At 46.5% G+C, this 22,634-nt stretch overlaps 1 protein-coding gene across 1 annotated transcript in view; it reads left to right on the top strand.

The window, feature by feature from the left end:
• Positions 1-22,634, top strand: part of LOC121458975 (aldehyde oxidase 2) — a 70,499-nt gene that overhangs the window by 26,803 nt on the left and 21,062 nt on the right. The window contains exons 14-30 of the mRNA XM_041668422.1: positions 1,538-1,722; positions 2,801-2,987; positions 4,752-4,844; positions 6,055-6,224; positions 7,015-7,129; positions 8,715-8,837; positions 9,857-9,953; positions 10,336-10,460; positions 10,994-11,127; positions 11,775-11,862; positions 14,117-14,203; positions 14,326-14,517; positions 15,995-16,222; positions 16,922-17,017; positions 19,052-19,180; positions 19,962-20,036; positions 21,561-21,613. Of these exons, the coding sequence (XP_041524356.1) occupies positions 1,538-1,722; positions 2,801-2,987; positions 4,752-4,844; positions 6,055-6,224; positions 7,015-7,129; positions 8,715-8,837; positions 9,857-9,953; positions 10,336-10,460; positions 10,994-11,127; positions 11,775-11,862; positions 14,117-14,203; positions 14,326-14,517; positions 15,995-16,222; positions 16,922-17,017; positions 19,052-19,180; positions 19,962-20,036; positions 21,561-21,613 (2,177 nt within the window). The remainder of the gene's footprint in view (positions 1-1,537; positions 1,723-2,800; positions 2,988-4,751; positions 4,845-6,054; positions 6,225-7,014; positions 7,130-8,714; positions 8,838-9,856; positions 9,954-10,335; positions 10,461-10,993; positions 11,128-11,774; positions 11,863-14,116; positions 14,204-14,325; positions 14,518-15,994; positions 16,223-16,921; positions 17,018-19,051; positions 19,181-19,961; positions 20,037-21,560; positions 21,614-22,634) is intronic.

Here is a 22,634-nt window from a genome sequence, read left to right on the forward strand (position 1 = left end):
AGCCTCTGGGACTATCCTGAACAAGTGGCTCCAGGATGTGGATTTTGGCAGTTGCCTCAACTGTGGGGTGTGACCGGCAGAAGGCTCCCTGGCTGAAGATGGAGCTTCTCTACCTGACACACAGGAAGCTGGAGTCCTAGCTTGGCTTTCCCACCCCCAAATTCCTGTCAACCCCAAGAGCTCTACAGGAACACATGGCCTCCAGATGTTCCCTGACCCAGCATACTGGGCTGCTGTGGTCACCCAGCCAACTATGGAGGTGGCCTAATGCCCTCACTCTCTGTTCCTTAGGCCTCTCTCCGAAGCTGTGCTTGACTCCAGAGGAGTAGCAATACCACACACACGCACACACACATATGCGCACACACATATGCACACACACATGCACACACGCACACATATGCACACACACACGCACATACAAAGCAGTGGCAGGTCATAATGACGTCTTAAGTTACGTCCCAGCTATGGATGGTCTTTGAGTCCTCCCTTCAGAACAGAAACTTTGACGTGCCTTCCCATCCAAAAGTGCAAAGGCAGAAGCTAGCAAACTGGTATAGCGTTGGGCTGGAGAGAAGGCTCAGCAGCTGAGAGCATTTACTGCTCTTGCAGAGGATCTAGGTTCAATTCCTAGCACCCATGTGGATTCTCACAACCATCTGTAACTCTAGTTCCAGGGATCTCACAGCCTTTCCTCGTCTTTATGGGAACCTGGTTCGCACATGGCACACAGACATCTACCTGCCTCTGCCTCCCAAGTGCTGGGACGAAAAGTGTGCGCCACCATACCCAGCTCCAACTTTCTTTTAAGGGTATCTAGAGATACTGCTCAGTTAAGAATACTTATACCCAGGGCACGTAACTGTCTGTAACTCCAGCTCTGAGGCCTTGCATGCCCTCCTCTGGCCTCCAAGGGTTCCTGGACACATGTGGAGCAAATAATTCACAAGGCTTATATACAAAAATAAAAATATAAATAAATGAATTTTTTTGGGGGGAGGGTGTTTCGAGACAGGGTTTCTCTGTGGTTTTGGAGCCTGTCCTGGAACTAGCTCTTGTAGACCAGGCTGGTCTCGAACTCACAGAGATCCACCTGCCTCTGCCTCCCGAGTGCTGGGATTAAAGACATGTGCCACCACCGCCCGGCTTTTTTTTTTTATAAATGAATTTTTTTAAAAAACATTCTCAGGGCTGGAGAGATGGCTCAGAGGTTAAGAGCACAGGCTGTTCTTCCAGAGGTCCTGAGTTCAATTCCCAGCAACCACATGGTGGCTCACAACCACCTGTAATGAGATCTGGTACCCTCCATGCCAGAATACTGTATATATAATAAATAAATAAATCTTTAAAAAAAAGAATTAAAAAAAAAAACATTCTCATTCTGCAAGGAGGCAGCCCAAGGGTCTCTCGTTTAGCCAACTGCCCTCTGTGTCCCATTACATCCGTCTAAGTGGTTAATTAGTTAGAGACACCAAGAGGGAACCCAGCTCTTTATCCTGACATATCCGATATCCCCGAACGGCTTCTGTCTCCGCAGTGGGAGTTTGTGTCTGCCTTCCGTCAGGCCCAGTGCCCTCAAAACACTTTGCCTGACGTGAATGCTGGCATGAGAGTCCTGTTCAGCGAGGGCACAGACACCATCGAGGACCTGAGCATCGCCTTTGGTGGGGTGGGGCCCACCACCGTCAGTGCACACCGATCCTGCCAGCAGCTCCTCGGCAGGTCAGTGATGAACGCTGTGCTTTAGAGGGAGCCTTGATGATGGGAAAAACGAATTGACCCTGACAGTTGTTGATAAACCCAGATTTATTGGGGAAAAATATCACTGCTTGTTCCTTCTTTAATTTTGTTGAGTTAATTGTAATTGAACGTTTCTCTCCTGCCCACCTATTCCCAAACACCTGGCAGCTACTTCCCAAATAATTGACCCAGAGGTTTATATGCATTATAAATGCTTGGCCAATAGCTCAGGTTTATTACGAATTAGCTCTTACTTTTGGGGTTTTTTGTTTGTTTGTTTGTTTGTTGTTGTTTTTTGAGACAGGATTTCTCTGTAGCTTTGGAGCCTGTCCTGGAACTAGCTCCTCTAGACCTCGAACTCACAGAGATCTACCTGCCTCTGCCTTCCCAGTGCTGGGATTAAAAGCATGCACCACCACTGTCCAGCTAGCTCTTACTTTTAAGTTAACTCATATTCCTTATTTGCGCTTAACCACGTGGCGGTACCTTTATTACCATGGCATGTTCATCTCCTGTTCCCTCTGTGTCTGGCTGGAGAGCCCGGACTCCACCCTTCCCATCATCCTAAATTTGGTCACCCTGCCTGTACTGCCTGCCTGGCTACTGGCTGATCGGTGTTTTATTAAACCAATTCAAGTGACAAATCTTTGCAGTGTACAAGAGGATTATTCCACAGCAATTAATTCCACATTATTTGGCTTCAATTAAGCCACTTTTTTGGTGAGAGACACAACAGCCCAGGCCTGAGTCCATTCAGCAAGTGATGTTTTTCTCAAATATGTCCCTTTTCTCCTGCAAATGAACACTCAGCGGCCCTCTCCAAGTAGCCCCTATTCTGTTCTAGAATATTCTGATTCTAGAACACTCTCGCAGTGGGGAAGGTTCCTTTCTCACCCAGCCACGATTCTTGTGCCTCTTGGAGCAGATTCCCAGGTTTTGATTTTTCCAAACACCTTGTTAACACGATTTCTAAGGAAAATCCTGGGAACTCTAAAATGTTGGTTTCTGTGTAATTAGACCGCCCTTTAACCGGGGTCCTTCTCGCCTCCCACGGTACCAGGCACTGGAATGCGCTCCTGCTAGACGAGGCTTGCAGGCACCTTCTGGAAGAAATCTCACTCCCGGGATCAGCTCTAGGAGGCAAAGTGGAGTTCAAGAGGACTCTGATGGTCAGCTTCCTCTTCAAGTTCTACCTGGAGGTTCTGCAGGGACTGAGGAGAAAACTAAAGCTGTCCTCGGAGTCTGCCGTAAGTGCGGTGGAGGACAGTGACGACCGTCCTCACGCGTGGTCATGGGCTCACAGTTCTGCCGCCAGACGGCCTCGCCCAAAGTGCCATCGGAAAGCAGGGTGAAGTCTCCTGACTCACCCCTGTGATCCCAGCGCGCAGGAGGCTGAGTCAGGGAGATCACAATGAGTGCAAGGCTTGCCTGAGCTGCAGAGTGAGACCTGTATCAAACTGAATAATAAATTAGAAAAGAGAGGCACCGTCAGAGTTGGTTCCTCCTGAGTGCTGTGAGGCCCTATTCCATACCTTGTGCATGGCTCCTGGTGGCACGGCCTAGCTTCTGGGGGCTTGCCGGCGACCTTGCCGGAATCAGCCTGCCATTGCCTTTACACAGAGCTGCCCCCGTGTGAGTGTTTAGGCCCAAACTTCTCCTTCCAAGAGGACGCCAGCCATAATGACAACCAATTCTAATTCTAACCCTCCCCCCCACACCCGCCATGGTCACATCCCATCCTGTTTGGAGAGGTCACACTCTGAGTTTCTAAAGGCTTGGATTTCAACATAGCGATCCAGGAAGATGAAATTCAAACCATAATACTGGCTTCTCTCAGCTCCTTGCTGCCAGGAGCTCCTAGCTTAGCGGAACCAATTATCCTGTGGGGAGCCTGTTATCATTGTCTAGAAGCCCTTGATCTGGGATAGTCTTTGTCAGCCCAGCATTCCTCCTGGGATCTGGCCCTGATGGAGCTGATAAACCACCATCAGCTCTCAGTGTTTATTGTGCCCCAGCACAGAAACGGTACCCAGTCTCTCTCTCCACTCTTTGTTTTTTTTTTCTCTTAAAAAAAACTTTATTGAGGCATAATTTACAGTAACACAGGAGACAAATAATAAATTATAATGTAACCCACCCTTTTTAACTTAGTACACAAGTGTCTACCTGTGGAGCCCAACGCTAACTAAATGTAGCACATTTTCATCAGCCTGAAGAACTCCCTCGCCCCCTCCGTGTCCTCATCCCCACCCCATCCAGACAAACACTGGTCTGGTTTGTGGACCTGAGGCTTCAATTTGCTTAGTCTAGAATTTCGTGATCAAGATGAAATATAACGTCAAATTTTTATGCTTCAAAACATACGTATATGAATACCTTGATGGCTTCGTAGATTTTCTAATTGCAACCTTCCAGAAGAAGTTAAAATATTCACGGCCACGCTTGTTCCCCCTGCCTTGCCCTCCCAGTCTCAGCCCTTCCCTGACTGCGAGCACAGGTCTCACCCTTCCCTATACTCTGTTCCTCAGCCACCCCTGCCCCATGGCCACTATCCCCAAAGATGCTGTCCCCAACCTCTGAATTTGAGATGGAGACCTGCACTTCATTTCTCTGTCAGGACACCAGAGTGGTCTTCCTGCCTCAGAAAAAAAGATCCTGGAACAAAAACATGCAGATTTTTCTTCATTTTGTGAACTATAGCTTCAAACTTATTCTGGGATGACTTATCCAGCCTAAACACACACACACACACACACACACACACACACACCACCTCTGAACTCATTGGCAGCCCTTCCATCCAGGGACATGAAGATCAGATTCAAACCAGTCAGTCATCCAAGCTCTGGCTTGGATAGGGAGTGAGAGGGTACCAGGGTCATAAAACGTGAAACCCTGAGGGGTGGAGGGTAACTAAGCCGCCCCGCGATACATTAGGAGCCGTTCTACACAATCCAAACCCAGCTCGATCCAGACTGACCAGTCTGTCTCACTGTGCTGAGTCTTTCCAGGACAGCCAGCGCTATCCAGCGATTGCAGACCGGTTCCTGAGTGCTCTGGAAGATTTCCAGGTCACACTACCCCAGGGAGTCCAAACATACCAGGTCAGTGCCTTTGAGTTCACTGAAACCCACACCAAGAGATAAGCTGATAAGAAATCACTATTCACAGGGAGTCAGGAGCCTCTGAACCCCAAGAGCTGGCGCTGGAGAAGCACAGGACTGCTCCACCAGAGGGATTCAAGGGCAGTCATCATCTCTTTAAAGAGATGTTCTGCTGGGCTTTGTTTAGTGCCTACCAGAGCCCAGGGGCTCCGTCTCTAGCCGGAACTGCAAATGTTTAATCAGTCAGTAAATAAGAGACCTGCAAGGAAGGACAACAGCTTAGAAACGAGCTGTTCTTGCTGGTACACAGCCCTCCCCTCCCTACACACACACACACACACACACACACACACACACACACACACACACCACTGAATGAAAAATTAATAAATAAAGGCATGACACTCAAAAATGTGGTTGAGGAGAAGGTTTACTGTAGCTATGAGGGAGACCTCAGCCAGAGGCATCTGGAAACATCCAGACTGAACCAGGCCATGGGGGTGGAGGGGGGAGCACTCAGAGAGAAGAGGAGAGCTGAGAGACCAAGAGCCAAGATGGCTGAGGTTATATAGGAATCAGAGAAGTTGGGGGAGGGAAGTGAAGCTTAGGGGCTGGAGGAGTTGGGGGCAGGGAGGTGCCTGCTGGGATGAAGCTGAGGGAACCTGAAGGCCAGAGCCTGCTACATTATATAGGCTCCTCAGTTAGCCATTTGTCCTGCGTTTGAGACCTAACACACACACACACACACACACACACACACACACACACCAGTGCAGCCTCAGAGAAAGGCTCCAGAACAAACTCCACATCAATCTGGGCCTGGAGAATTCCTTTCCCGTTCCCACCCTCTGCCAGAGGCCCCAGGAGTCACCACTCAGAGTTCTTACTCAGAGTTTGGTCTGTCTCTGTGGGGCACGCCATATCATGGAGGCTTCATATCCGTTGGAAGGGTGAGCAAGCAGGACAGAAAGGCCGAAATTGTCGAGCAGAGGGGAGGGATTCAGGGATACCACAGATGGAGGAAGCAGAGGGTCCATTCACCGATTTCAGAGGGGTTGCCGCACAACTGAAATGACATCATGACGAGGTCATGATGCTTGTCATCCCACCGGCTCCACCGTTTGTCCAAGGGAACTGTCCTGCTACGCCCTGAGCCACCCAGGCCAACTGAGCTGGAAGGTTCCTGGTCTAACTCTGCCTTGCTCTGTAGAGAGTGGATCCCCGCCAGCCTCTCCAAGATCCAGTTGGCCGTCCCATCATGCATCTGTCAGGTCTTAAACATGCCACAGGGGAAGCCACATTTTGTGACGACATCCCCAGAGTGGATGAAGAACTTTTCATGGCTTTGGTGACCAGTACCAGGGCTCATGCAAGAATCATGTAAGTAAAGGAAAACTTTTCAAAAACCCTTTTAAAGGATGCCTCAACTGTACCCTCTTCTGCAGTGAATGCCCTGACCCAGAAAGCCCCACAGGAGGAAGAGCGCATATCTAGAAATGACCGTCGGGGTGAGGAGAGAGCACAGGCGCTGCAGATATAGCTCAATCAGTGAACTGATGGAACAATACCATGCGCAAAGCCTGGGGTTCGATCCCAGCACCATATAAAACCAGCGCAGCTGTAAACCCTGTAATCCCAGCAGGTAGAGGCGAGAGGATCAGGGGTTCAAGATCCTCCTCACTTACATAGCTAGGTCCAGCCCCAGGTGGACTACATGCGACTGTCTCAAACACACACACACACACACACACACACACACACACACACAAAAGTTATGGTTCTTTTGTTTGCCTTCTAAGTCATAAAGCTTCATGCCCGGCAGCCCCATGCATGGCTCAGAGCCACTCTGGTAACACGGAAACACCAACTTCATTATTGAATAGGATACAAATTCTGTCCCACGCTTCCAAAGTCTTGTCTCCACGCCCCTCTTTGGCAGCTAAGTGTCACCTCCCGGCCCTGCAGCAGGTCTCCCGGATTCTACTCCGGATACATTGTTCCCTGTTTTTATTTTCAAGGATACTAGATTCTTCTCCATGACTGTCTGCGCTGGTTGTTCAGGCTGGATACATTGTTCCATGTTTTCATTTTTCAACAATACTCTATGCCTTCCCTTGACTTGGAGGGAAGTTTTCTGATGTCTCCTTCTTAATCGTCTCCTTATCTTCAGCTCCATCGATTCTTCTGAGGCCTTTACCCTACCTGGCGTGGTGGATGTGATAACAGCTGAGGACATTCCGGGTGCCAATGGTGCCGACGATGACAAGTTACTGGCTGTAGATGAGGTAGGAATGGGACACGTTTCCCCAGATGCCTGTGCAAATCGTCACCCCAGGACCCCTGGCGGTCAACTGCCCTTGTCTCCAGGCCTTTTCTACTACTGAGATGCAGAAGTACCAGGGCCCTGGCTCCTCTCTACCCTGATGCCTTTATCAACCTTGCCTTTCTGAAGTTAGGAAATAACACATTAAACAAAAACGAATCGTAAATCTGATTTAGCCACTATGTGCTTTGGGGTTTATTTACTTGATAAAGAATTGCTCCTATCAAGATAGAATGCTCTAGAAACATCTAGAAAGGAGGAAGAGGGCCCAGAGCAACACCCTCTTATTTATATGGAATTCTAACCAGGTCTCGTTCTCCTTCATTCGCTCTGTTTTTATTAAGTTGTCTTGGCTGTCGTTGGTCTTGTAATTCCAATTCAACAATCACTTACTGACCCCCCGACTTAGGGCCAGAGCACCTCGGCTTCTGTCCCAGCATTTCCAATTACCATGTACCCTTAGGGGCCATCATCTTTAAGGGAGGAATGATCATAGCACGCTTCACCATAGCACAGGAGTTAAACAAGTGGATACCAAGGTGCCTAGCACAGAGGTTGGCATAGGAAGACTCTCGCTGAGTTCTGCTTAGTCTCACACCTCAGTGAATCCCACACACTTTCTCCTCCTGTCGTGAAGATCAGTGGGGCTTTCTGTTTTGTTTGGTTAGGTTGGTTTTTGTTTTTTGGTGTTTTGTTTTTTTTTTTTTTTTTTTTTTTTTTTTTTTTTTTTTGATTTTTCGAGACAGGGTTTCTCCGTAGCTTTTGGTTCCTGTCCTGGAACTAGCTCTTGTAGACCAGGCTGGCCTCGAACTCACAGAGATCCGCCTGCCTCTGCCTCCCGAGTGCTGGGATTAAAGGCGTGCGCCACCACCGCCCGGCTGGTGTTTTGTTTTTTAATCCATCAGAAGAGGTTGACTGTCATTTATCAGTCTATTAAAGCTCCCGTAATAAAACTGTCTAAACATGGGGCTGGAGAGATGGCTCAGTTCTTAAGAGCATCAGCTGCTCTTCCAGAAGACCTGAGTTCGATTCCCAGCACCCACAAAGCAGCTCACAACCATCTGTAACTCCTGTCCCCCAGTATCCAGTGCCCTCTGCTGGCCACTGTGGGCACTACATGCATGTGATACAGACAGGCAGGCGAAATACCCACACACATAAAATAAAAATAAATAAATCTCGAAAATATCTTCCTTTATTATTATTATTATTAAATTTTTACCCAAGTACATCTGACTCCAGTGTGGCTATTTCTGTTCAACAAGGACATCGAAGATGCCAGCCCCTGGTGAGGTTGAGTCTGGCTTCTGTTCTCTTCACTTTAAAATTATTTAAATTAGTTCATTTATCATGGTTATGGTGTAGAGTGTGAGAGGCATGGAGGCCAATGTGGTGGTCAGAGGACAGCTTTATGGAGGCATGTCTCTCTCCACCTACCTTTACATGGGTTCCAGGATTGAACTCATATCCCCAAGCCTGTACGGCAATCGCCATTGCACACTGAGCCGTGTCCCTGTCCTCTCCTGCTCTACTTATGTACTTTACAGGTGCTCTGTGTGGGCCAGATCATCTGTGCCGTGGTTGCAGAGACTGATGTTCAGGCAAAACGAGCAACCGAGAAGATAAAAATCACCTACGAGGACCTGGAACCTATGATTTTCACCATCGAGGTAGGTAGGGCCGGTCAGTCTCCCTTTGGAATGGGAAAGTTGGGCTGGAGAGATGTTTCCGTGGTTAAGATGGTTCAATGATTCTCTTTCCAGCACCCACATGATGTTCCGAGACAGGGTGTATATATATGGCTGTTCTGGAACTATATAGACCAGGCTGACCTCAAACTCACAGAGATCTACCTGCCTTTGCCTCTCAAGTGCTGGCATTAAAGGCATGTGCTCCTATGTCCCACTAACTCCTTGAGTCTCAACGAGCCTCACTTAGAGTGTCCCAAGCTTCTCCACAGTGTGGCATGTATCAACGCAGAAGAAACTGCTATGTGATTTGCCACAAAGCAAACGCTCAATTAAAAAGTAGCCACTCTCACTGTAACCCATTAAAAGACTGCGAACCCTAAGGCTTTGGGGGTCCAAGAATCCAAGAGAGATTCTTTCTGAAGTACAGAAGGACATAGGGGTTCAGGGGTGTTAGCAAGATCAGCGATGGCAGATAAGTCGCTCCACAGATCCCAAGAGCTCCACGTGGGGGTCGGTTCATGCTCATGTCAGAAAGCTGGTGGGGAAAGAAGAAGGGGAGGGGGAAGAACAAAGGTCTAGAAAGGCCCTGTTGAAATATGTCACATCCCCAAAGGAATGACAATGTGACTGTCTTGCCCCTATCAGAATGCCTCAGCCTTCTCAAACTCCTGAGTGAAGAAGAGGCTCGTGCACATAGATCCCTAAGTATCTCGGGAGAAGTGGAAAAGGGGAGCCTTCCTGGCACCTCGCACTGCATCTTGCCATCCCGAGCCACCCCTCTGAGTCTAGACCTCAGTTCTGAACATGCTTCCTTCTTGATGTTTTCTTCCTCCTTCTGGACTGATTTCTGTACATGTGGAAGACATTTCCTCCGATCTCTTGTTTACTCTGGAGCTCGTCAATGCTCTTTGTCCCACAAGACAACAATACGGGGAGTATTAGCAGCCAGCAGTAAAAATAAAGGATGACAGGCTTCGTGTTTTCGTCCTTTTACGTAGGACGCCATAAAACACAATTCGTTCCTGTGCCCTGAAAAGAAGCTCGAACAAGGGAACATCGAGGAGGCGTTTGAAAACGTGGATCAGATAGTTGAAGGTAAACAGCCTGGAAGAACCATTCGGATCCAGCCATCAAGGGTGTGTATGATTGCCCCTTGGGAGGCTTGCCCTCTGAAGTCCCGGAGCTTCCCCAAACTTAGACTCCTTCTCAGAAGCCCCGTGCATCCATGCACCTGTGTATCCATGCTGTCTCTGGAGGTGAGAAACCAGTAACAGACTAAGTAGGAGAAAATTCCTAAAGTTTGATTCGTCAAGGCAGAGCTATGAGACAGGTCCCCTTGATCTTCACGAGGTAAAGCTTCCTCAGTGGGTAGCGCTGCAGGCGGGCGGTTCACATTCCACTTCCGTGATGCCATGAGGCCCCGTGATGGCAGCTTCCGACCAGCATGCACCTCCAGGCGTGTCCTCGCCCTTCCCAGGAGAGGTCCATGTTGGAGGGCAAGAACACTTCTACATGGAAACCCAGAGAGCGCTCGTTATCCCGAAGACAGAAGACCAGGAACTGGACGTGTACGTGTCCACCCAGGATCCAGCTCACGTGCAGGTAAGCTCCTGCGGAACCCCACCAGCGCCGGTCTACCGCCACCATGGCCGTCAGTCTCCGTAGCGAAGGGGCCGCCACTGCACTAACAGAAACTTAGAATCTAAATGTTGGATATCTATGATGCAGCTAAGACCCCGGAGCCGTTTTAAATTTTTCCTGTTCTCATCAACAATAAAAAGAACGATCCTGAGGCCAGGAGGTGGTGGCGCATGCCTTTAATCCTAGCACTCGGGAGGCAGAGGCAGGCGGATCTCTGTGAGTTCGAGGCCAGCCTGGTCTACAAAAGCTAGTTCCAGGACAGGCTCCAACACTACAGAGAAATCCTGTCTCGAAAAAAACAAAAAAAAATCACAGAAGAGAAAAGAGGAAGAAAGGAAGGAACAAAAGGAAAGAAAGAGGGAGAAAGAAGAAATGAGCGGACTCTCCACTCCCACACTGTAGCAGATGTGACTGGCTGCTGCCGTGTGTAGCTGTAGCTCAGAAACCGGAACACTTTGCCGTCATTTTTCTCTAAACCTCCTTGTCTCTCACAGAAAACAGTGTCCTCTACCTTAAACATCCCCAGCAACAAGATCACCTGCCACGTCAAACGCGTGGGCGGAGGTTTTGGAGGAAAGGTGGGGAGACCAGCTGTGTTTGGGGCAATTGCTGCCGTGGGGGCTGTCAAGTAAGTCTACCTCTGAGAAGCCGGAAGTGTGGGAGAGGCCAAGCTCAGAGGAAATCAACGGCCACAGGCATACCTTCAAACACTGAGTTGCAAAGCACAAAGACAGTCATAACTCAGTCGGGCGATAATTCACATCTATCATGCCTAGAAGACTTTGTGCAGATTAGTAGAGACATGTGAGGTGGATGGATGGATGGATGGGTGGATGGATGATGGATGGATGGATGGGTGCGTGGATGGATGGATGGATGGACGGGTGGGTGGACGGGTGGGTGGGTGGGTGGATAGATGATGATGGATGGGTGGGTGGGTGGATGGATGGAAAGATGATGATGGATGGATGGATGGATGGATGGATGGATGGATGGACAGATGGACAGATGGGCGGGCAGATGGATGGATGGATGGATGGATGGATGGATGGACAGATGGGCGGGCAGATGGATGTATGGAGAATTAAATAAGTGGTACAAATGGATGGGAGGGTGGACGGTGGATTAGTGGGTTTCACATGTTGTAAACAGATGAGGGTAGATGGGAAAATAAGGAGCTGAATGAACAGGTGGAAAGATGGGTAGCTTAACAGACAGATGCGTGGATGGACAGAAGAGTGGGAGTGACGAAGAATGAAAACTCGTTTTCTGCAGAACTGGCCGTCCCATTCGTCTTGTTCTGGACCGAGAAGATGACATGCTAATAACTGGGGGAAGGCATCCATTGTTTGGAAAATATAAAGTGAGTACCACCCATGAAATTGTTAACATGCCTCATTTTGTTTGCATGACTCTCCCCCTTTTCTATCATTTTGATTTTGTGAATTCTAAAAACAATCGGTATCTAAAATAGCAAATGAAGATGGTACATGTTTTGGATACCCGTGGCACTTTTAATGTATAGGTGTAAAAAAATGTAGTGATGAAAATAAAATCTTAAATAATGACTAAAAGACACTGTTTGAGGGACTGGGGCTATGGTTCAGTAGAGAGATCATTCACCATGCAAACCTGAGTACTGGAAATGGGATCCCCAAGATCCACATAAAAGCTTGAGAGAGTGGCGTTGTCCACCTGTAGCAATGCCCAGGTGGAGGAGACAGGGGATCCCTAGCCTTGCCAGATCTGTGAGGTCTAGGTTTGTCAAGAAGCCTGCCTTGGTAAGCAAATTGGAGTGCAATCAAGAAAGATATCTAAACCAGGTGGTACAGGATTAATCCCAGCACTCAGGAGGCAGAGGCAGGCAGATCTCTGTGAGTTTGAGATCAGTCTGGTCTATAGAGCAAGTTCCAGGACAGGCTCAAAGGCTATACAGAGAAATTCTGTCACAAAAAGCCAAAATAAGAGAACTGACATTATCCTTTGGCTCCACTCACATGTGGGCACACATACACATCCAAAAAAAAAAAAAAGCACTGTTATATGGAATAAGGATTTATATATTTTTTTAGTGATTACTCAAAGACAAAGAAAAAGAAAAAGAGGGATACCCAAACTATAAGAATAACACTTTAGCGGGGCAGTGGTGATGTCACACACCTTTTAATCCCAGCACTCAGGAAGCAGAGGCAGGCGGATCTCTGTGAGTTCAAGGCCATACTGGCCTACAAGAGCTAGTTCCGGGACAGCCAGGACTATTTATTACCCAGAGAAATCCTGTGGGAAGGAAGAGAGGGAGAATAACACTTTGTACTAAAAATGTTTCAAAACAATTTGACCATTTTTTGTGGCAAAATAACCTTTAACAGAAACCCAAGAACAGGCAAATTTAAATCCTACAAATCACACTCCCTCCCTTTTTCTTCAGTTGCAATAGAAAAGCCATTAAAAATGTTGCTAATAGATGATACTATTTTTCAAATTTGTGACTTAGTCCTTAGAACAGTTCTGCTGTGATACAAAGTTGCAAACACACTTTATTTAGGACTTGCTTGAGGCATGTACGTCTGATTTCCCACCCAGTTTTACCATTGCCACACCGTTCTATTACCTAGATTGCTGTTTACAAAGCACCTTGGTCGCCCAGGAAGATGAGTTCAGCTCATAAATTCTCCGACCTCTGTGCCCGAAGCTTTCCCGTAATGAGATATTATGATTCACCATCATGCGTTCTGGGATCCCAAAGGCTTTCCCACGAGGAGAAAACCACAAACTAAACTAGAAAGAAAGCTGGTACAAAATGACAGAGAATAAGCATGACAAGAGTGGCAATTACATTCTGGGAGATGAGCAAGAACTTGAGGATAGCATGCTGTGAAGGCAGAGGCTGCTTGTTCGTTTCCCAGCCGCCCAGACCCGAATAATAATAACACAGAAACTATATTAATTACAACACTGCTTGACCAATAGCTAAGGCTTCTTATTAACTAACTCTTATATCTTAAATGAACTCATTTCTATTCATCTATGTATTGCCTTGAGACTCTTGGTTGACTGGTAAAGTTCTGGCAGCTTTGGCAGCTACATGGCTCTGACTCTCCCTTCTTTTCTCCTCTATCTCTGCTTGGAATTCCCACCTTGCTCTGTTCTGCACTGCCATAGGCCAAAGCAGCTTCTTTATTAACCAATGGTAATAAAACACATTCACAGCCGGGCGGTGGTGGCGCACGCCTTTAATCCCAGCACTCGGGAGGCAGAGGCAGGCGGATCTCTGTGAGTTCGAGACCAGCCTGGTCTACAAGAGCTAGTCCCAGGACAGGAACCAAAAGCTACAGAGAAACCCTGTCTCAAAAAATCCAAAAAAAAAAAAAAACATAAAAAAAAAAACACATTCACAGCATCAAGTATGGAACCAGGGTTGTCCATTGAAAGGAAAGGGCTCACTAAGACATGGGTCAGGAAAGATCTTCCTCAATCGAACAGACAGGTCCATAGCAGGCAGGGTGCCACACCAGAGCAAACTGGGGGCACAGTCTGTCCTTGACATCAGGGGACTGTGGGGTGATGCGTACTTGGCGAGTACATTTTAAGTAAATCAGTACAATGTTTGGTGACAGGCGGGATTCATGAGCAGTGGACGAATCAAAGCCCTAGACATCGAGTGTTACATCAACGGAGGGTGTACCCTAGATGACTCGGAGCTGGTACGTGTACCCGAAACCAACTGTGCTCTTGAGAGTGGGTAAGATGGAAATTGTCTAGATGAATCTTTACGGAAAGGGAGGCGGTGGCCTCTAAAGAATGCGGGTATCTCGTTTTACTTCAGGTCACGGAATTCCTTGTGTTGAAGCTGGAAAATGCGTATAAAATCCGCAACCTCAGACTCCGAGGTCGTGCGTGCATGACCAATTTACCATCCAACACAGCCTTCCGTGGGTTTGGCTTCCCACAGGGAACCCTGGTCACAGAATCCTGTATCACAGCTGTGGCAGCTAAATGTGGGCTTCCACCAGAAAAGGTAAGATGATAACCGGGGTTATAACCAAGGCTGGTGGTAAGGAACCAGAGGAGAAAGGAATTAGCTAGTGGCCCCAGGAAACACTAGAAAACTGTACAAATTAACCCTGGCTCAGAGTTTTTTCGTTTGTCTGTTTTTTGATTTTTCAAGACAGCTGAAAACACCAAGGATATGAAGCAGATCCTGATCCAACGCAAATTTTCAAAGGTTTAGCCATATATTCTAGACGCAAAGGCTTGACGACCTGCTCTTGGCTGTTATCTGTTCTGCGACTTCTTTCTAGCAGAACGAGCCTCACCTATGAGGGTAGAGCCTGGCTTTAACTCACTCTTTACCAGCCCCATTCCAGCCTCTGAACCCTGAAGTTTGAAGAGAAAATGGTGGGCCATGGCTCAGTGGATAAAGACGATGGCTGCCAAGTTTGACAACCTGAGTTTTATCCCTGGGGACGATATGGTAGAAGGAGAGAGCTGACTCTCATGGTTGCCCTCTGACTTCCACATATATGCCATGGCATGTATACATACAGACACACACGGAGGAGGGGGGAGATGCAGGATAGATAGATAGATAGATAGATAGATAGATAGATAGATAGATAGATGATAGATAGATAGATAATTGATAGATAGATAATTGATAGATAGATAGTTTATTGATAGATGATAGATAGATAGATAGATAGATAGATAGATAGATAGATGATAGATAGATAGATAGATAGATAGATAGATAGATAGATGATTGATAGATGATAGATAGATTATAGATGGTAAGTAGATAGATGATAGGTAGAAAGATGATAGATGGATGGATAGATAGATAGATAGATAGATAGATAGATAAATGATAGATGATAGATAGATGATAGATATGTTGATAGATAGATAGATGATAGATAGATAGATATATAGATAGATAAATGGATAGATAGATGATAGATAGATAGATAGATAGATGATAGATAGATATGATTGATAGATAGATAGATGATTGATAGATGATAGATAGATATATAGATAGATAAATGGATAGATAGATGATAGATAGATAGATAGATGATAGATAGATATGATTGATAGATAGATGATTGATAGATGATAGATAGATATATAGATAGATAAATGGATAGATAGATGATAGATAGATAGATAAATGGATAGATAGATAGATGATAGATAGATAGATAGATAGATAGATAGATAGATGATAGATAGATAGCCCAACCTCCCCAGTCCTTCCATCACCTTGCCTTTTAGACTGGCTACTACCTACTGCACTCCACTTCAGACAGAGAGAGACCCTGGTTGGTATATTAATGTGGAGATGAAAACAGCCCTGTCACTCTCTCAGCTGCACAGTGGAGAAACATCTGTCCTCCCCACCAAAGCGGACTCTTCAGAGGAAAGGCTTTCTAAGCCCCCAGATGTCAATCTGTCTCACCACAGGCACTGACGGAATTTCACGCTTGTTTCAGATTAGGGAGAAAAACATGTACAAAACAATCGATAAAACCATCTACAAACAAGCTTTCAGTCCCGAGCCCCTGATCAGGTGTTGGAACGAGTGTCTGGACAAGTCTTCCTTTCACGCCAGAAGGACACAGGTGGAAGAGTTCAATCAGAAGAACTACTGGAAGAAGAGGGGTATTGCTATTATCCCCATGAAGTTTTCAGTTGGCTTTGCTGCAACAAGCTACCACCAGGTAAAATTCACACATGGCACATGCTAAATGACCCTCACATCTAACACAGTCTTGGTCTGACTGGTGTGTGCTTGTGTTCAGAGAATGCTGCATTCCCCAGAGCAAAGGCTACTTAGTCTACTTAGTAAAAGATTTTGAAGAAGGAAGAAAGGAAGAAAGAGAGGGGAGAGGAAGGGAAAAAGGAAGGAAGGAAGGAAGGAGAAAGAAAGAAGAAAGATGGGGGAAGAAGAAAGGAGGGAGGGAGGGAGGGAGGGAGGGAGGGAGGGAGGGAAAAAAAAGCCCAGGTTCCTAAGTAGGAAAGTTCTTTGCAGTCAACTTTTGCATAGAGTAGAACTAAGTCCCAAGGTCCTACTGGGAAACATGGCATCTCTGACCTCACTACTCCAGGAGTATATTTAGAAATTTATTATTTTAAAAGTTTTAAAAATATTTTGAATGTTTTGCCTGCATTCATGTCTTTGCGCCATATGCATGCACTGCACATTAAAACCAAATGAGGATGTCGTCTCTCCTGGAACTGAAGTTATAAACAGTTGCAAACTTCCATGTGGGTGCTGGGAATTGAACCTGAGTCCTCTGGAAGAGCAGCTGATGCCCCTAACCACTGAGCCATCTCTCCAGTCCCCTACCTCATCTCTGATAATGAACCTCCCTAATTGCCAGCCCGCACTGAGCCTGGCCTTCCGGATTGTCTTACAGGCTGCCGCACTGGTCCATATCTACACAGACGGGTCTGTGTTGGTCGCACACGGAGGCAATGAACTGGGACAAGGCATCCACACCAAAATGCTACAGGTAACGTAAATAAAACCCAGCCATCCGCCTCTCCACACACTGTTGACATGATTGGAATCTGGGATATTTTTAAGGCAGACGATGATGGTCCATTCAAATTAAAAAGACCTGCACGAGTTGAGAAAGCTTCTTGCATATAAACTACAATGGACAATGTGACAGAAATCCCACCCATACACAAATGCTCCAGGAACTTGGCCTGGTCTGGGAGGTGGAAGGGGTTATTAGTAAACCCACCACTTATGAGCCTGCAGAATGCCAGTATAGATCACACACACACACACATACACACACGTATACACACATACACACACACATACACACACATATACACACATACACACATACATACACACATATACACACATAAACATACATACGCGCGCACACACACACACACACACACACACACACACACACACACACACAACAGAGAATTGGAACAGGCAAAAGATGCAACTATCAACATCCTGTAACTTCTCTTTCTTTCTCTCCTTCCCACTCCCCTCACTTTTGCTTTCTCTCTCTCTCTCTCTCTCTCTCTCTCTCTCTCTCTCTCTCCCTCTCTCTCTCTCTTTCCAGTAGTTTTGGGACTTGAGTATAGGGTCCTGTGCAAACTGGGCAAGAGATTTAACACTAAGCTATAATAATAAAGAAGCTATGATCCCAGCTTCTTTTTCATTAAAAAAAAAAAAACAATCCATGTCCGGAGTACTTGCACACATCTTTAATCCCAGCACTCTGGATACAGAGGCAGGTGGATCTCTGTGAGTTCGAGGCCAGCCTGGTCTACAGAGGGAGTTCCAGGACAGAGAAACAAACAAAAGGACATATTTGCTTGTGAGTCCTTCTGTATACACACACTCACACACACACTCAGACAGAACATGGTGTGTGTAGAGGGCAGAGGACAGTTTGGGGAAGTCAGCTCTCTCCTCCCACCATGTGGGTGCTGGGTACCAAAGTCAGGTTATCAGGCTGAGTGGCAAGTACATGTATCTGCTGAGCCATCCCACCAGCCCTGGGATCTCAGAAGAAAAACATAGTCCTTTGAATTGGATACCTTGAACGTCATGATGGGCTCTTCAGATTGTTACAGTGCACGGCTGTAACTTCTCACTGCCTGGCCCCTTAGCTCCTCTTAACAACAATCAGCCGGCTTAGTCCAAGGCACAGAATTGCTGCTGGTGACCCCTGACCTCCAGCCTACTTCCTAAACAATCCCTGTGGAAAGGTTCCTTTCTCAGAGCAGCTGCCTGTCTGCTTTAGAAGCCCGTGGCCTTGCATGAGTCTTAGACTTTCTTTCCTGCAGCAGATGGGGCCCAGAATTAATTGGGCCCAGATCTTGCACGTCACCCTGGGTGAGCAAGGAGCTGGAGAGGGCTGGACTTGCCTGCATTGAGTAGGTCCTTTCGGAGCACGTGCAACGTGTGGGGAGGGGGGGTGGACAACATAGCCGTGGGTAATGGCACAGGCACTTGGGGGAGAGAAGTAAATAAATGTTGGTGAGTTCAAGGCCAGCCTAGTACAAAATGAGTTCTGGGACAGCCAGGGCTACCTGGTGAGATCCTGTTTCAAAGAAGAGGAAGGAGGAAGAAAGGAAGAAGGGAAGAGAAGAAGGAAGGAAGGAAGAAGGGAAGAGAAGAAGGAAGGAAGGAAGGAAGAAAAGGAAGGAAGACAGGAAGGAAGGAAGGAAGGAAGGAAGGAAGGAAGACAGGAAGACAGGAAGGAAGACAGGAAGGAAGACAGGAAGGATCCCAATAACGGGCAAGATGTCTCAACAGGTTAAGGGGCTTGTCACCAATCTAACTCTAACCCAGGACCCATGTGGTAGGAGGAGAGAACTGAGTCCTAAAAGCTGTCCTCCCATGTCTACAAGGATGTCACAGCACACTCGTACACTCATACACACAGTCATACAAACTAACTAAAAATATCACAAAAATTCTCTTTAATAGAGATGTTTTCAGTGTGACCAAGATGTCTTAAGTCTTTCTAGAAATGACTGGATTTGAAACGTGTCCCTTCTCACAGGTGGCCAGCCGTGAACTGAAAGTCCCCATGTCTTACATGTACATCTGTGAGACCAGCACCGCCACCGTGCCCAACACAATAGCCACAGCAGCATCCGTCGGCGCGGATGTCAACGGCAGAGCCGTGCAGGTGATTGTGGCCTCTCCTTCCCTGGTGAATTTTATCATGTCTCTGGTTTGCTTATCTGCACACAGACGCAATGTTTCTTTGTTTTTTGGGGTTTTGGTTTTTGTTTGTTTGTTGTTTTGATTTTTGGTTTTTTGAAGCAGGGTTTCTCTGTAGCTTTGGGGCCTGTCCTGGAATTTGCTCTGTAGACCAGGCTGGCCTCGAACTCACAGAGATCCACCTGTCTCTGCCTCCTGAGTGCTGGGATTAAAGGCGTGCTCTACCACCACCCAGCCTTTTAACTCTGCATTTTTAAGATTTGCGTTTTATTTTACATACATGGGTGTTTTGCCTGCGTGTGTGTCTTAAAATCAATTTTCTGAATTTTTTCACGTCAAACCCGAAATAGTGATTTCATAACAGACAGAGGAACAGTTAGACGGGTGGGTGAGAGCTGAATGCTTCAGACCCAGAAGAATAGGGGCCTGTCACTGTAACAAGCACAAATTTGAATGAAAATATGATGTTTATTCCATTTATTTTAAATAACCAAGAAATACAAAATAAAGATCAGAGATGTAATTAAACAAAGAAAAAAGAGAAGTAAAGCCTGGATATTTATGGAAGAGGATCTGAGAGTAGAAATTGGGGTATTTTCATAGGAAGTGAAGCAAGACGGGAGAGCAGGTCCTGTAGCTGATGCCAACCTCAGGGGAGTGAGCTGGGCATCATCGCTGACCTGCGGTCGCTGAAGAGCCTTCACCACGAGTCCTAACCACAGGGCTGTCTTCTTCATTCCTTCTAGAATGCCTGCCAGATCCTTCTGAAACGCCTGGAGCCCATCGTTAAGAAAAACCCAGGTGGAACATGGAGGGACTGGGTAAGCATTCCCCTTTGTCCGTTACCATAGGTGAGATACCGATCGGAAGCATCCCGAGTGCTACAGCAGGGAGCAGACACGACGCTGCGACCCTCTAATACAGTTCCTCATGTTGTGGCGACCATAAAACTGTTTCCTTGCTACTTCATGACTGCAATTTTGTTACTGTTTGAATCATAATGTAAACATCTGTGTTTTCTGATGGTCTTAGGCGACCCCTGTGAAAGGGTCATTTGACCCCTAACGGGTTGTGACCCACAGGTTAAGAACTGCTGCTTTGCCCTGCAGTGGTGGCGCATGCCTTTAATCCCAGCACTCGGGAGGCAGAGGCAGGTGGATCTCTGTGAGCTCGAGGCCAGCCTGGTCTACAAGAGCTGGTTCTAAGACAGGCTCCAAAGCTACAGAGAAACCCTGTCTAAAAAAACAAAAAAAAAAAAAAAACAAACAAACAAAAAAAGCAACCTGCTGCTTTAAGTGTCTATAAATTTGGAAAATTCTCTAAGTGAGTAGGTATCTGTTAAGGTTAAGAGGGCTGTTCCAGGGTGTGTGTGGAGAACTCACACGGGAAAGAACTTCACCCTGGGAAGAGGAGAGGGCATGTGTGAGGAGCATCAGCAGCCTTCCCTCTGCCTGTGGATGGAAGAAGAGGAAAAGGACCTCCAGAAGCCACACAAGAACTGGATGCTTTGATTAGGAAAGAGAACTGAATTTGCCTCAAAGCTAATGACTCATTTAATCCAACTTCACAATAGCCTACACTTTTTCATTAGGATAATTCTCTCTCTCTTTCTCTCTCTCTCTCTCTCTCTCTCTCTCACACACACACACACACACACGTACACACACACACACATCTAATACTGTTAACACTTAAAAATTAACTCCAAATAGCTTTTTTTTAAAAAAAACTTATTTGTTTATTGCCAGATGTAGTGGCACACATCTTTAATCCCAGCACTCGGGATACAGAGACAGGTAGATCTCTGAGTTCAAAGCCAGCCTGGTCTACAAAGTGAATTCCAAGACAGCCAAGGCTATATAGAGAAAACCCTATTGAGAGAGAGAGAGAGAGAGAGAGAGAGAGAGAGAGAGAACAATAAAGATTTATTTGTTTTTATTTTGCTTGTGTGTTTTGTCTGCACATTTATTATTTGTATGCAGTACATGTGGCGGCCAGAAGAGGGCATCAGATCCCTGGAAGTTCAGTTACAGACAGTTGTGAGCTGTCATGGGGCTGCTGGAAACTGAAGTAGGGCCCTCAACAAGAGCAGCAAACGCTGTTAACTCTAAGACGTCTCTCCAGCTACAAAAGTTAAATTTATCACCTCTACCATGGATAAATCACAGGATTTTAATTTCTAGTGTTCACGCCAGGCTTTCAGACCCAACCAGAGGAAGTTTTCAGTCAGAGCAGGGCAACCGCAGCAGAGAGCACGCGTCAAGTTTTACACATGAAATATTCTCATTTTTCACCTAACAAATGGTATGTCTATTCAATCTCTCTTAAATATGCCCGTTCCACAGATAGAAGCAGCATTTGAACAGAGAATCAGTCTTTCGGCCACTGGATACTTCAGGTAAAACTCAAACAGCATCTCGGCTTAGCTACGAGACCATAAGGTGATCGGATTACTTTGGGCCTCAGTCCTTATTCATAAGAAAGAGTGTATTATATAATTATGGGAGTTTATTCTAGTCTCAAAATTCTGTGAATACACATAGGGCTCTGCGTGGTATAGCTAAAGAAATATTGAATAATTAATAACCCATATGGGATTGAAAACACTCTGATTTGTCTAATATTATTTACAATTATTAGCTGTTTGTTCTGGTGCTGGGGATTGAACCTAGGACCTTGTACATGCAAGGCAAGTGTTCTAGCACTGACCTACATCCTCGGTCCTTACTGTTCTTTGTTGTGAATAGCGACATCATCCCCAGAACTAACTTCTCACTCAGTCTTCCCAGTCTCCCTCCTGTGTCATAAAACCCTCCTGCCCGGAGGCAGGCTTTGGGGGGTGGGGTGAAAAATCGCTTATCCTCATATAGGCAATGTTGATCATGAAGCAATGAGAAGAGTTGACTATCAAATTCAAGAAGGATACATGGCACTGTGGTTCCAATTTGGTCTACACACGCCTGCCCAAAAAGAAACGCTTGTGGGGGAAGGGAGAGGAGAGGTGACGACCAGTCCAGTGCAGCCCCAGAAAAGCCCATCCAGCCCTCGTGTGAGCACATCTTCAGGGTGGGAGTGTGGCCCAGTGAGAGAGGCCCTGGGTTCAAACTGCAGCTCTGCAAAAAGTAATACTAGGATAAAAACAAGACCTGAAGCCATCAGCCGCACCTGTAAATGAATGAATAGGATCACCGGGTCCTCTATCTGCCTTGCTATCTTGTCACCAAGTCCCCTGTGGCTTGGGTTAGCACATTCAATGGGCGCTTTCTGGGAACACAACCCCAAATTAATGGGGTTTCCCAATATGCAGATAGGACCCAAGGTCAAAAACTGTCAACGTGGGAGCAAACATCACTGTCTTCTTCGTCTTTGACATCCTTCCCACAGCTCAAGGCACATCCTCTTTAAGAAAGATAAAGAAA

This window comes from Microtus oregoni, unplaced genomic scaffold (assembly GCF_018167655.1).
Source record: "Microtus oregoni isolate MIOR12 unplaced genomic scaffold, Mior012 000018F_ref0000195, whole genome shotgun sequence".
Classification (NCBI taxonomy): domain Eukaryota; kingdom Metazoa; phylum Chordata; class Mammalia; order Rodentia; family Cricetidae; genus Microtus; species Microtus oregoni.